The 14,658-nt window shown below is 37.2% G+C and overlaps 1 protein-coding gene across 8 annotated transcripts in view; it reads right to left on the bottom strand.

Moving 5' to 3' along the window:
* Window positions 1-1,052: 1,052 nt before the first annotated feature.
* The window catches only part of Dmd (dystrophin), a 1,242,252-nt gene continuing 1,228,646 nt past the window's right edge, over window positions 1,053-14,658 (bottom strand). For 5 of the 8 annotated variants that reach the window (XM_042692422.1, XM_042692423.1, XM_042692424.1 and 2 more), the window contains one exon: window positions 1,053-3,567. In XM_042692422.1, coding sequence (XP_042548356.1) covers window positions 3,470-3,567 — 98 coding nt within the window. In that variant the 3' untranslated portion in view covers window positions 1,053-3,469. Of the gene's footprint in view, window positions 3,568-9,372; window positions 9,405-14,658 lie in introns of all 8 variants that reach the window. The other 3 variants (XM_042692421.1, XM_042692427.1, XM_042692428.1) reach the window with 1 other exon arrangement.

The following is a 14,658-nucleotide window of genomic DNA, read 5'->3' as shown; positions in this document are numbered from 1 at the left end:
TCTTTTTTGTTGGTCGTGGGGCTTGAACTCTGGGCCGGGTTGCTGTCCCTCAGCTCTTTAGCCCAAGGCAAGCACTCTACTATTTAAGCCACAGCACCACTTCGGTTTTCTGGTGGTTTATTGAAGATGAGCCTCAAGGTCTTTCTGGCCTGGGCTGGCTTTGAACCATAATCCTCAGATCTAACCTTCTGAGTAGCTAGGATTACAGGGGTGAGGCACTGGCACCCAGCTGGAAGGTCTTCTTCTATGGTGATAGCTTAAAACTAGTTGGGTAGCCTACACCAGAACTGGCTCTGAAGCATTGTTTTTGGTCCCTTTCCTCCTGCTCACACATCAGACTCTGAGGTCTGATACCTCCAACAATGAGAAGTCATATGGGAAGCAAAGTACAAATTGCAAATTGGTTGAACTCATGTATTTGCAAACAAAACAATCCCTGAGTATCCCTCTACAAGATTACAAATGGTCAGTTACTCTTTGGCCCAGCATTCTCATTTCTACAAATGGGCCACAGATATATTTATGCCCAAGTGAAATAATGAAATAAAAGGTGTGCAATATTATTTGTCATAACAATGGATGAAAACCTACATATCCCATGAAATGAGCTAAATATCACATATTACATTTATGAAAAGGGAGAAAACATTTTATATTCTGAAATGGAATGATCCCCTGAATGAATTTTTAAGTATAAAACAGCAAGATATGTAATTGGATACAGACACTGTTATCTTCTGTGAAATAAAAAGGTGGGGTCATCTGTTTGAAAATGTTTCTAAAGACACTTTAAAAGTGTTTACTCAGAAGGCAGTGAGGATGATGAAGGATCAGACCTATGTTGGTTAGAAGACTTCACTTTTACCTTTCTAGATATTCTTTCTTCAGCCCTATGTGTGTATGACATATTCAGCAATGACAGTGTCCCAGCTCCTTGGGAGGCTGAGATAGGAAGATGGCTTAATCAAAAGAACAAAAAAATCCAGCCTGGGCAACATAGTGACACTCGATCTCAAAATTATAAATGAAAGAATTCAAAAGTATAAGGCCAATTACACTTTTTGTAACATAACTGCGTGCTTTATTGAGATACACAGTAAAGCAGTAATATAATACAATAGTAAGGCATATATTTGGTGAAGTCTGATATGTTGTGAAAATGCAGTAAAACTGAAGTTTAAAAAAATAGTTAGTAAATGTTACAGTGTTGGTGTTAAAACACAATAGATTATGATACTCAAGTAAGAACCCAGTACCTGAAAACAAATGACATAACATGCCATATGATGTTTATGCTTCAGTTACATTGATTATGATTTACAGTTTAATACTTAGTGGTTATAAAGAACAAGAAATAATGTCCAAATTATGCTTAAACTCAGCAATAAAGCTCTCAGTTTTTATTCAAATATTTTGATAGACTCACTCCAGAACTAATGTCTAAAAGATAAAACAAAAAGATTAAATCAAAATTATGCATTCTATCTACCTCTGATTTTAGAATGAAACTTAAAACCTCTTAGTAGGATGTAAATTAACTCTTAATTTTAAATCTTGGTTAAAACAAATCCTTGAATAAAGAAAAAAAAATCCAGCGTCACATAAAGGCCAAAATGCAAGACTAAACTCAAATCTCCATGGAGTTTGTTACCTTAGAGCTTTGAGTTTTCTCTTGAAAATTATAAAGGAAAAAGAAAATGAAGAAAAATGTTCACACAACAGACAAGTGGTGAAGCTGTGAAATCAGGTGTGCACAATTACCAGGAACACCCCAAAACCAAAGTGAGGTAGAAATAGCATGAGAAGCTGTGTTTGATGTTAATTATCATTAATAAAACAATAGACAAACTCATTCTCCAAAAGTTAATTACACTTGATGTCAGAGGTAACAGATTTGCAAAATAATAGGACACATAGTGATTTCTATTGAACAAATGATTTCTTCAAATGAAAGAGTAATAAAATGACATGAAAGAGTAAAGCTTTTCCCTATGAGTCCTTAGCTTTTCCTCTTCATTTTGTTTCTCCTCTTTTGAACAATTTGTGTTTATTTATATATTTAACATGCCCAATTTACCAAAAGGGGTTGGAGAAGCTTTTGCTTTTGGAACATTTGAGTTAATGTGCCATCCCCCTTATAATCCTGTGTGGAATTACTTACAGAGAAATGCAAAGGAGGCAAACACAGTTCATGAGCTTCTAGATAGATATTTACCAGTATCACAATGGGATGGGGCTACTGTCTTACACATTTTCCTACAGGTTATTTTAAACTAAGTCTGTAGCATTGAAAAACCATCACAATTGGGAAAAAATTAAAAAAAAGAAACAACAAGAACAACAAAACCACCCACTTCAGTTTGACTGTGAGAACAGGGCAGTATAATTTACTTGTAGTAATAAAGATTATGTTTGTATAGTTATGAACATTCATTCATCCAACCCTTTGCTTCAAGAGTAGAATGCTTCATCACAGAAGCATCATTAAATCGAAATTGTGGCCATAGCCAGAAGCAGGAAGCTGAATATATCAACTGACAGATTACTCTGATCTAATAAGTCCTGTGTATTCATTCACATGCACCTTTAAAAAAATTCAATACTCTAGTTGTCAGTGGAAAGTTTAAAATGAGAAACATCTGGAAGCCTAGACAATATTTTAGTATGGTACTTTCCTCCTGGCTTCAGGTTCCAGTGAAAATTCATTCTTGCCCAAGTAGGTAAGCCTGAATAACTAGAAGTATTTTTTTTTTCATGTTAGGAAATGGCAGGAACATTTGAAGAAGAAATTTAAAAGTCTGTAGAAATTCGTATCTATCTACTATACATCTATAGTATTTGTATACTTATAGATATATAGATGTATGAAACGAAAGCCTGTAGCTAGCCCCATGTAGTCAACAATTCCCAAAATAGCAACATGAAGTAGTCACTTGGTGGTGTTAGAAGTCCTAATTTTAATATGCAAGAAAATAAAAAGCCATGAATTTCATATGAATATCACACTAAAACAATGCAAAATGATGTGCTGCCTCAGTTAGTGTGTGTGCGTGTGCGTGCGTGTGTGTGCGTGTGTCTAGTATGTGTATGTGTTTGTTTTTAGGGGGATTTTATAAACAACTTTTTTTTTTATAAAGCACACTTTAGTTTACAATCTTTCTTTATAACTGTTATAAATTTTTAAACAACCCAAAATGCGTTCCATATAAAGAAATGGCAAGTTATTTAGCTATCAAGATTTTACATGTAGTTTTCTTATAACTTTTTTTTTGTACAATTGCATAGACGTGTAAAACCTGCCATTGTTAACAAAACAATAACAGACTTAGAAACTACTGAAATCTACATTATAGTACCACTACCCTTCACAAAAATATAGATTTTTATTTCTTGTAAACTCTTACTGTCTAATCCTCTTTGTTGTATGAATATTATAAAAACCATGCGGGAATCAGGAGTTGTAAAACATTTATTCTGCCACTTCTTCATCTGTCATGACTGAAACTAAGGACTCCATCGCTCTGCCCAGATCATCGGCCATGTGGAACAGGCTTCCTACATTGGGTCCTGGAAAACAGAGAGAAAGCAGACTTTACAAAAGGCAGAGTTTATCATCATCCTGATTCCTTGCCATGGTGGAAACCATTCCCCAATTTGGGTGAAGACAAGACAGAAGCTGCATTGAAAGTGTACACAACAGTGTTTGGTTTTCACCAGCTTCCAGGAAGAAGCAAAGCCTTGTTAATGAAGCATTACATGTTGTTAGTAGCAGCTTAATATTGAATCAGGCTATAGGTATTATTTATATTTTTAAAATATTTTATTATCTTTAAGTAGTTATACAAAGGAGGTGCCATTTAACAAAGCAGTTTCTGAATACAATGTATCTTGAGCCTTCAACCTTCTCAGCCCTTACTTCAACCTACCCCTTGCCTTACTTTGCTAAATTGTGTGGTATATACAGGGAATTCTTGACTGTATTCTCCCTCCCTTCCCCACTTTTATCTATCTATTCTTCCCCCTTAGCCCCCCTCCTGTTGGATGTACCCTTTCCTGGTGTTGATTTTGTTGGGCTTTGACTCAACAGTCTTTTAAAAAAGATTATACAATTTGAGCTCTCCATAGAGTCTATTATACCATAGGTATCATTTAAATGAAAAAGTCAAGGGCTGGGAAGGTGGCTCAGTGGTACAGTGTTTGCCTCACATGCATGAAGCCCTGGGTTTGGTTCCTCAGCACCACATAAACAGAAAAAGCCAGAAGTGGTGCTGTGGCTCAAGTGGTAGAGTGCTAGCCATGAGCTGAAGAGCTGAGGGACAGCGCCCAGGCCCAGAGTTCAAGCCCCAGACCGACAAAAAAAAAAAAGTCAAATGCTGCATTCATCTTCCCAATATAATGATTAGATTTGAAGAGGATCTCATGGATGCGCACAGATTTCCTGTCATAACATGAAGCATTTCATGATGGGATGATCTATCTATCTATATCTGTATCTATCTATCTATCTATCTATCTATCTATCTATCTATCTATCAATCATCTATGTATCTATGTATGTATCTATGATGTATGTATGTATCTATCTATCAACTAACAAACCACTACTAATCTTACAACTTCTACCACCACCACCTTTATCATCACATCATGGCTGCCATGACCACTATATGAAATCTCCATTGCCAGGCTGTTTCAATTTGTGAAGGTGAGTGGTACTATGGTGAAGCTGACCATGTTCTCTCTGCTTGTAATTGGGTGAAAAAATAAACTGTGAAAGTAACTATTTTGTATACACTATTTGAATTACAAAGTTACAGAATAATGACCATTCTTCATTCCAAATTACTCCAGAACCTAATTATAACAGGGCCCACATGTAAAGTATAGATTGGGGATCCTGTGACCTCCACTTTTGCTTCCCTTCTAAGTAAGTTTCACTAAGAGAACTGCCTTTTAATCAATATGTGGTATAGCCTACCACTAATCCTTTACCATGGAACACAGGAGCAGCACAATGTCCCTCTTCCTTTTCATTAGGTCCCATATTTTCATTCTTGGACATTAGTAAGTCCTCCCACTCTCCAAGTACTTCTTTTGGAATTGAAAATTTTACTGTGTCATTACTAACTTGCCATGTATCAGCATTATGGAATTGCCTGTAATTCTAGCTACTCAGGAGGCTGAGATCTGAGGATTGTGCTTTGAAGACAGCCCAGGCAGGAAAACGGATGAGACTCTGGTATTCTATTAATTACTGAAGAGCCAGAAGTGGAGCTGTGGCTCTGTAGAGTGCCAGCCCTGAGCAATAAAGCTCTGGGACATTACCCAGGCCATGAGTTCAAGGCCCCGGATGGTTATCTCTGTCTCTGTCTCTCTCACTCACACACCCACACATAATTATTTGAAAATTAAAGACAGGCCAGAGCAACTATTCTGCCCTAATACTTCTATGAAGAGACATCTTCCTTGTTTTATGAGGATTGGAATAGGATTCATGGGCAGGCACTTACACAGTGATGACATTAGATCAATTTAAGACTTATTAAAAGTGTAATGCTATTTAGGTACATATATTAAAGTGATCAAATTTATAAATCTTTCCAGGCTTTATTAGCACAAAGGGTTTCAGTGAGAGCTAATGACATTAAAAATTATGTTAGATTGTGGTTGAGACTACAAATACAAAAACTTAACAATTTTTTTTTTTTTGTCAGTCATGGGGCTTGAACTCTGGGCCTGGGCGCTGTCCCTCAGCTCTTCAGCTCAAGGCGAGCGCTCTACCACTTGAGTTACAGCGCCACTTCGGTTTTCTGGTGGTTTATTGGAGATAAGAGTTTCACGGTCTTTCCTTCCCGGGTTGGCTTAGAACCGTGATCCTCAGATCTCAGCCTCCTGAGTAGCTAGGATTACAGGCGTGAGCCACCGGTGCCAGGCAAAACTTAACAATTTTTTAACAGGGCATATGTACTATTCATAAAATGGGCCATAAGTGACCTCACTGAAGAACTGGAGTCATCTTTGGCTTTTCTATGCCATAAGGAAGGCTAGGTGTTTGGTACATGCCTGTAACCCTAGCGCTCAGGAGGTGGACACAAGAAGGATCACAAGTTTCTGGTCAGCTTGGGTCTATATGATAAGACCCTGATTAAAAACAATAGAAAGAAAAGAAAAAAGCAAACATAAACATATACACAGGAAGACACAGTGGGTCCTTTGCTATTCATTAGAGCTCACAGCACTTATTAATGACCACCAGGTTGAGGGTCTTCACTATATGTATGATTTTTGTCTGACACTGGGAATTGAACTCGGTATCTGACACTTATGCTCACTGGCTGGTGCTCTACCACCTGCGCTATGCCCTCCAACCTTGATATATTTATTTTAAATGTACAGCATCCCAAGAAATGTGCACAATCATTCATGTATAAAATTGAATAGACTAACTGCAAGTTATGAATTACTAGCAATTTTAACAGCTCTTGGCAAAGCCAGTAAAAACAGAACACATCCCTCTTATAATCTGATATATGAATATAATTAATCAATATAGATCAATTCCCTGATAGCTAGAGCATGCATTATAAAACATAAGCAACAAAGGGAAGGGCTCAATTTTTCCTGTTAACTTATTCATAATCAAAGATGCCTTTCAGACTGTGGACTAAGGGGACATGAATACAATTCAAAAGATAGTAAAAGAAGGAACGACATTTATAAATTAGATATGCAAGTGGTCCTTCTATACTTTGAAATGTTTAGTTCTCACATAGAAGGAAAAATCTGGAGTGTTTCAAAAGGTGTAAATTCTAGGGATTATCTCCTGTTTAAAAATCAGCTGGGGAAAATAAAGGTTCACTATACGATACCTACGTCCACAAAATGTTAGGGGCTTTAACCTGATTAGACCATCTGACATTCACAAATGATTCCACGGCCACCATTAGGCTACAAAAATGTATCTACATCATATCTTTGATTACCTTGTTTATAAATCCTTATTTCACCAGAACAATCATTGCAATTTTTTTTTCATGGAGGTTTGAGTGAAATCTAAAAGAAGTTTTCTCCCTTTGACAAAATACTGCCCCCAAAGATCCAGGAGATGGGAAAAACTACGGATGGACACAGAAAACAGATTTGTATCATAGTTTTATTAAGAAAGAATGTTAGGGAGGTCTTTAATTTTACCTGATAGTATCTTCTAACGTCAAAATTTAAATCTCATACTTTAAATGCAAGAGGCACTGTAAAGCAGCCAGGATTCAGGCATTTGCAATCAGCTTCAGGCAAAATTTGACACAAAAATATGTCTACAGAAAGTATTAATTTAATCCATTCTTAAAGCAAGGATTATTGAACACAAAGGCACCATGCATTGAACATTAGGGCAGTTTTATGTTTTTCCAAGTTGGCACTCACTGCAACACATTTAGTCTCACACGCCACCACTGCCTAAGGGAGTTGTTTTCTGCAGTGATTGGAATTGAGACTTTCTGGCAATGATCCAAGACCTCAATAGCAATCTGGCACTCTATTTTTTTTAAAAAATACAATTTCCAAATAAATGGTTAGCACTCACTTGTCCAAAGCAAAGCCAGAATACAGCAGTGAAGTGTGTTTATCTTTTCTTCTCTATAATTTAATCGCTGAAAAAATATCCGGTCTAGTATGCATTTAGGGTATATTTTTTCATAGCGTTAAAAGTCATTGTTTTGATTTTCTGGCTTCTGGAAACTTATCTGTCTATAATAAACCTCAGGTAATACTCTTTGATTCAATTACATGTTCTGGCCTTTACAAACTCCATTCATGAGTGAATCATGTCTGAGGGGCTCAAAATTATGATGAGATTTTTTTTTCACAAGATGTTAAAGTAAATTTTACGAGGCACTTACCATAAGAATGAACCCAAAAAATCTCACAGGCAAAGTACATGAGACAGGAGTATTCAATGCATCAGTGATTCAAATTTCTTTCTCTCCCAGTCTATTGCTCCCTCCCCTGGACCCCACTGTCCCAAAGCCATGGAAGGGAGCATGAATACATATACACTGCAGGTCATTAAGTTCCTTACACTTATAAGGCATGGAGATGGCAGAATTTCTAGTTTGACTTTTGTGTTTAAATGAGTCAGGGGCCATTCATCCCTTGCTAAGGATCCAAGATCTTCTCATAAAAACTCCCTACCCATCCAGCCTGTCTTCCTGAACAGTATGTACTAGTATCATCCTTTGGAAAACCATTTATTTCTTCTCCCTTCTTTCACTTCGCTCTTGTTTCACTTATGCTGTCATTCATTCCATACTCTGTCACCCAATAATCACTTCATTAGGTAATTCAACATTTAGATAATATTCTTGGTAATAGGAGTAGCAAGCATCCTTCATTGTAAAACCTCAAACCACATTCAGTGATAATGCTACACTTTACCTCTTTCAAACCTTAAAGTGGCATTAAATATCCCTAATACTCCAACATTCATATATATATATATGTGTATATTCATACACACATATATATATACATATATATGTATGTATATGCATACATATATACACACACACATATATATATATAACCTAATTAGTTATTATTCTATTGCCCATTATTCTATTTAGTTTCAACTGCCAAATGAAAGAGTGTGTCTTTTAAAGGGCAAGCTGAAATGATATACACCTTTCAATGCTTTTCTGAGGCATCAGTATAGCACAAGAGTTAGAGTGTGGTTTGAGAGCCAATTCTGGCTCTGTGACCCTTGACTCAGTTTCGTTATCTATAAAATGGGGTTGAGAAAAATACCTACCTCATAGGTGTATCATGAAGATTATATCATGAAAAAAAATGGTAAGTGTTCAGAACAGTGCTTGGCACATTGCTCAATAATGTTAGATAAAATGTGGATGGAAACAGTGTAGGAACCAGGTAAAAAGAAAATAAAAACAAAATGAAGTCATCGCAGAAAAATAAAAACTAAGGGCATTCACAGAATATGCTAAAGTCCTGGAAGTGGAAGGAAGCTTTATGATTTGTTAATTATATTTCAAAGGTGAATTTCTTTTGAAGATTTTGTTTGTGTTGCAAATGGCAACCGATGATGAGCTGCAGGACTCCGACCTAAGAGCTAGAAAGGATTGCCATGTTTTAGAGAGTCCTGCTCCCCCAGCCCCTGATCTTGTCGTTGTGGTGATGACAACTGCAGCAAACATTAGGAATGTTCCTCATGAGCTGAAAGTGGAAAGGTGACTACCATCCTTCCATGATGACACAATGTGTAATACACATATGCGCGTGCACAGAACACAAAGGGCAAACATAGAAAGCAGGATGAGACAGACAGAAGCCATGGCTGTGAGCCTGAGTCTCACTAACCTCTCTCATTGGCTTTCCAGAGGTATTTCTTCCTTTAATAATAGAGAGAGGAAGAGGCAGAGATATCAGAAAGGAAAAAAAACATGCATAAATATACAGCATTATACCAATTTGCTTCTTTTATCAAACACATATTGAGATAACAATTCATTTACTTCTTTCTGGCGGTGGGGGGGGACAAACAAGCAAACAAAAGTACCCCCCCTAACAAACCAGAAACAGAAAGAAAAAAACAAAAAAAGAATCCAAGACATACCTAGTCAAATCATCTTTACATACACTTAAAATTCAGTGTAAACAAATAACATGACCCTAAAGACATCATTTATAGAATCCAATAGAGTTCACACATTCAACTCAATGAAAACTGGCACAGAATAAAAACTGGACAAGTTGAGCATGATTTTCAAATACTGTAGAATCTCAAGCTTTAGGTTCGATAGTCTTCAAATCCGCACATTAACAATGGACTCCATTCTCTTGGGATATCTAGTTCAACAAGGCAGAAGGTATGCATGTATAGGATAGGCCTGGGAATGTGTGAGCAGGCAGAAAGGGGGAAAGGTTTCCTCTTATCTATGGGTCCTTCAAAAGTAAAATACTGACTTTCAAACCATTTGACTTTAGCAATGGGACATTTCCTAACACAATCTTCCAGAGAATTCTAGCATTTTGAGTGGATAAAAGCAGAGCCGAGCTGGGCTCACACCTGTAATCCTAGCTACTCAGGAAGCTGAGATCTGAGGATCATGGTTCAAAGCCAGCTCAGGCAGGAAAGTCTGTGAGACTCTTATCTCCAATTAACCACCAGAAGACCAGAAGTAATGCTGTGGCTCAAGTGGTAGGGTGCTCACCTTGAGCTGAAGAGCTCAGGGATAGTGCCCAGGCCCAGAGTTCAACCCCCACGACTGATTTTAAAAAAAGCAGAACTAGTTGTAAGTGAGCCTGTACATTATCACTCCCTTCTCTCCACTATGCTCCAGGGTTCCAAGAAGACCCAAATTCCTTGAAACAATCTCAGAAGTACCAGTCTAGAATGAAAAGTTGTAAAACTACAAAAGAAACCTTTTACCACTCAAGTTTAAGGCTCAAACTTCTAGAACCATCTTAAAGATTTACTAAGTATAACTTTTCCACCCTTCTCTTCTGGTCTCCTTCCTTCAGAATTTTCCTAAGCAATTCTGTGATTTCTTAAAAGTTCAAAATTGCAGCTTGACTCTGGGAAGGATTGTGTATTTATGATGGTCTCTAAGCCAAGGGGAAGAGAATGTCACCTTATCCTTATTAGCTCAAATATACACCCAATAAGAATTACTCACCTTTTCCTCTGAATTCCTTTGGCAAGGTAAGTTTTTTTTGTTTGTTTTAATTCTTTAAAAGTAATTCTATGATTTCCCTCTAAATTCATGGCTAAACTGTCTGAAACCAGACCTCTTACCCATAGGCTCTTTGAGGGTAGAACCTACACATTTCTTTCTCTCTTTTTTGGTGCCATTACTAGCGCTTGAACTCAGGACCTGGGCTGGGCGCTGTCCCTTAGCTTTTCTGCTCAAATCTAACACTTTACCACTTGAACCACAGCTCTACCTCCATCCATCTTTTGCTGATTAACTGGAGAGTCTCAGGGACTTCCCTGCCTCATCTGCTTTGAATTGGAATCCTCAAGTCTCAGCCTTGTTAGTTGCTAGGATTACAGGCAGGAGCTACCAGTATTTGGCAAGCCCACATGTTTCTCACCCATCTCTCCATTTCATCTCTTTGTGCTGTGTCTAGACACCGTTGGTACTTGATAAATGCTGGCTGAACTAAATTGGTGAAGTAACAGACTATGGTTAAGAGACTCTGTGTGAGTGTGTGTGTGTGTGTGTGTGTGTGTGTGTGTGTGTGTGTGTTACAAGCAACCTGGTTTGAGTACTACCCTTTAGCTTGAATACCAACAGATGTCAACTTGTAATGGTTTGTAACTTGCAATTTTGGTCTTTAAAAAAATGAAACAAGCCAGGTGCCAGTGGCTCATACCAGTAATCCTAGCTACTCAGGAGGATGAGAATTGAGGATCACAGTTCAAAGCCAGCCTGGCCAGGAAACTCCATGAGACTATTATCTCCAATAAACACACCAGAAAACCTGAAGTGGTACTGTGGCTCAAATGGTAGAACGCTGGCCTTGAGCTGAGGGACAGTGCCCAGGCCCAGAGATCAAGCCCCAAGACTGACAAAAAAGAAAGAAAAATAGAAACAAAATAAACATCCCAATTTTAGCAGAAGAGTATTGTTACTTGGGTCCCAATGTACTTATTAACATAGTGCAAAAAGGTAGGTCTTTTCTCCTCTAAAAAAAAGTCCCCAAAACCACCTAATGTTTTCTATTGTGTTAATAGTTCTACACTGAAAAAGAAGCTACTTGGTTGCAATATTTTCAGAAGTCCTTGGCTGATAAGTAAATGAAGTGCCAGATGAAAATTTTATTTCATAAATACATTCTTTGGAAATGAATTTCTTCAGACTTTCAATGGGGCTGTGCACCTGGAAATGTAATATCCTGTCAGGAAGTGAATCAAGAGAAAAGGGAAGTGTGTGGAACAGTGTAGAGTGAAAATAAAGGGCCTGGCCAAGTCTGGAGAAGTCTAGTTTCCTGAGGCAGCAAAAGTTTGAGATTTTCAGTTAAATTGTAATTCACTATTTCAGACTCTCAATTGCAGGACCTGACTGTTTTCTAGGTGCCTTTAACTCTCTTAGTTCACTAATGGTTTAAAATTTACAAGAGGGTATGTTCTCTTTTAGGGATTGTTTCATTACAAGCCAAACATGATTCTGATGGCTACACTTTAAATATTGAACATTTAAGCTCTTTGGTGAACATGGATATAAATGTCCAAATCAATTCAGTGTTGGTGACCAATTGATCAGCACTGAAGCCTGTGACTGTATACATGGAATGAATCTGAATAGACACAAAATAATAGTCCAAAGCAGGGACTGGCAAATGTTCTAATAAAGGACCAGGAAGTATATATTTTAAGGGTTGTGAGCCACACAGTATCCATAGCAACTACTCTGCCCTTGTAGTAAGAAAGTAACCTTGGGCAACATGTAAATGAGTGGGTGTGGCTGTGTTCTAATCAAACTATTTCTATAAATGGATTAAGGGTAGGTTTGGCCCCTGGATTTTAGTTTGCTGGTCCCTTGTATAAATGGTAATTGAGCACATCCTTTGCGAAGCAGATGGAAAACAGGATGGTGTCTGAAAGAGGTACGTGATTCATCTGTCTCATTTTTATTCTGGTACTGGGGATGAAACCCAGGGCCTCATGCATGCTAAGCACATGTTCTAGCACTGAGCTACAGCCTCAGCCCTGTCTTTGTTCTTATGTTATTCTTCCATAGATGAACCAGGGGACAAGGATTGGATTTGAAAAGATGGTAGGGTTTACAAAGCTGTTAGGTTGGTAGTTTAGGGACATTTGGCAGAATGTGTGTGAGCTTATTTGGGAGGTGATGATATAAGAGAGGCAGGAGGGAATAGACTGTTGGAGAGAAAAATTCTATGACACAGGTCAATAGGCAAGAGATTGTATGGGCAGCAGAAATCCTCACACAGCACTGCCCACTGCTTTCTAGATTGCCTTAATGCACTAAGAGCTTATCTTGGATCTTACTATTCATTAAACATCTATATAAAGTGGTGCTTCCTTTTAGTGAGCCCAATACCACATGACTAACTAGGAAAGCATTTCTTTAATCAATGCACGTATTATACATATAAAAATATACATGTGCACTGCTAAATGATCAGAGACTTTGGTATTATTTGCTTAGTTTATTCCCAAATTATGCTTATTGGTTGTTCTACCTATATAATGCTACTATAGAATGATGTGTTTTAGAAAATGTGTTAAAAATATATAAGGCCTTTTCATAACATTACAAGTCAACTTGCACATGTATTTACTGAAAGAAGAAAAGGCTATAGACTGAATGGCTAGAAATTGGCTAATGTTTCATATCTAAATATACACTGTGCCCCCAAGTGACTAGTGAACAATTAAGTATATCAAGAAATTAATCAGGAAAGATAAGATCACCAAGGCTAAATGTGCACACATTCACAGTTTGGACACACTGAAGTTTATATTACCTATTATGGGGGATAGTGGTGGTTTGTCACTATGTGAAGAAGCATGTAGCCCTTTATTAATTTGGGTAACAGTTTAGTAAGACCATTGAGATAAAATCAGAAACCTAATTTAACTTGCTGAATGGCCATTTGCTGGAATCTAACTTCTTTGTCCTTCTAGATATTCTGTCAATGAAAGATAAAGATGAGCTGGTTACCTTAGGGTTCAATTTGAAGTCAAAACTGTGGCAAGAGGGTAAAAAAAAAAAAGCTTGCAAACTGAAAAAATGCAATAACTCATCTCTCTACCTTACATATTTATAAAAAAATAAAAATGGTTTTCCTCAGTAGGCAATTAACTAGTAGGGTTAAATAAGCCATGAGGTGGTATTTAATAGTACATTTCCATTAAATGTCAGACCTCTGGCTCTGGCATCTGTTTTGAGTTACTCAAACAGCTGTCTGAAACAGCTGTAGCAGCCATGAACATTTTTTTTTGCAACATAACAATAGGAAAGAGGATGGAAGATTTAGAATAAAGTTAAAATTTCCTCCAGGATATTAGCCAGTTCTTGACAGAAACCTTCACGGCAAAAATTTTTAAGTTAATTTTTCTTGGAAACGATATTCATCTGGGCAAGAGAATCTGAGATCAGTTAAATGTTTTTCTTTTAACCACTGGATCCAGAAATCAACTTAGAGGGTTTAAAACCTTTATTTTTAAATAAAACATAAACAGAATTCATTATATGTAATATGGAAGGTACTGCTTTATGAAATTTTTGTTTCTGATCTTTGTATATTACACATATGACTATACATACATGTGTGTATACATATGGTATACAGTATGTAAATACATGTATCTTTATCCCAATGTGATATGTGATATAAAATATTTCTCTAGCATACAGGAATCATTGAATCACATTGGTGAGCACTGTTCTAAACATCAAGGATGTTTATAGGACCTATTAAGGCCCTGCCATTTGGGAGAGCCTAGAAGTCTGAGAACTTCTATTTAGTATCAACCTACTTGTAAGATGTTCCTATCTAACCCATTATACATTCTCTTCTCTCTTCCTCTCTCTCTCTCTTTCTCCCTTTCTCTCTCTCTCCTTCCTTCCACATACATGTGTAGATGTCCTCTATTCAAAAAATGCTAAAGGA

The sequence above is a fragment of the Dipodomys spectabilis genome, unplaced genomic scaffold, assembly GCF_019054845.1.
Source record: "Dipodomys spectabilis isolate Male_0828 unplaced genomic scaffold, ASM1905484v1 ptg000156l, whole genome shotgun sequence".
Taxonomy (NCBI): domain Eukaryota; kingdom Metazoa; phylum Chordata; class Mammalia; order Rodentia; family Heteromyidae; genus Dipodomys; species Dipodomys spectabilis.
Note: the sequence above shows the minus strand (reverse complement) of the source record. Positions and strands in the feature narration are given on the sequence as shown.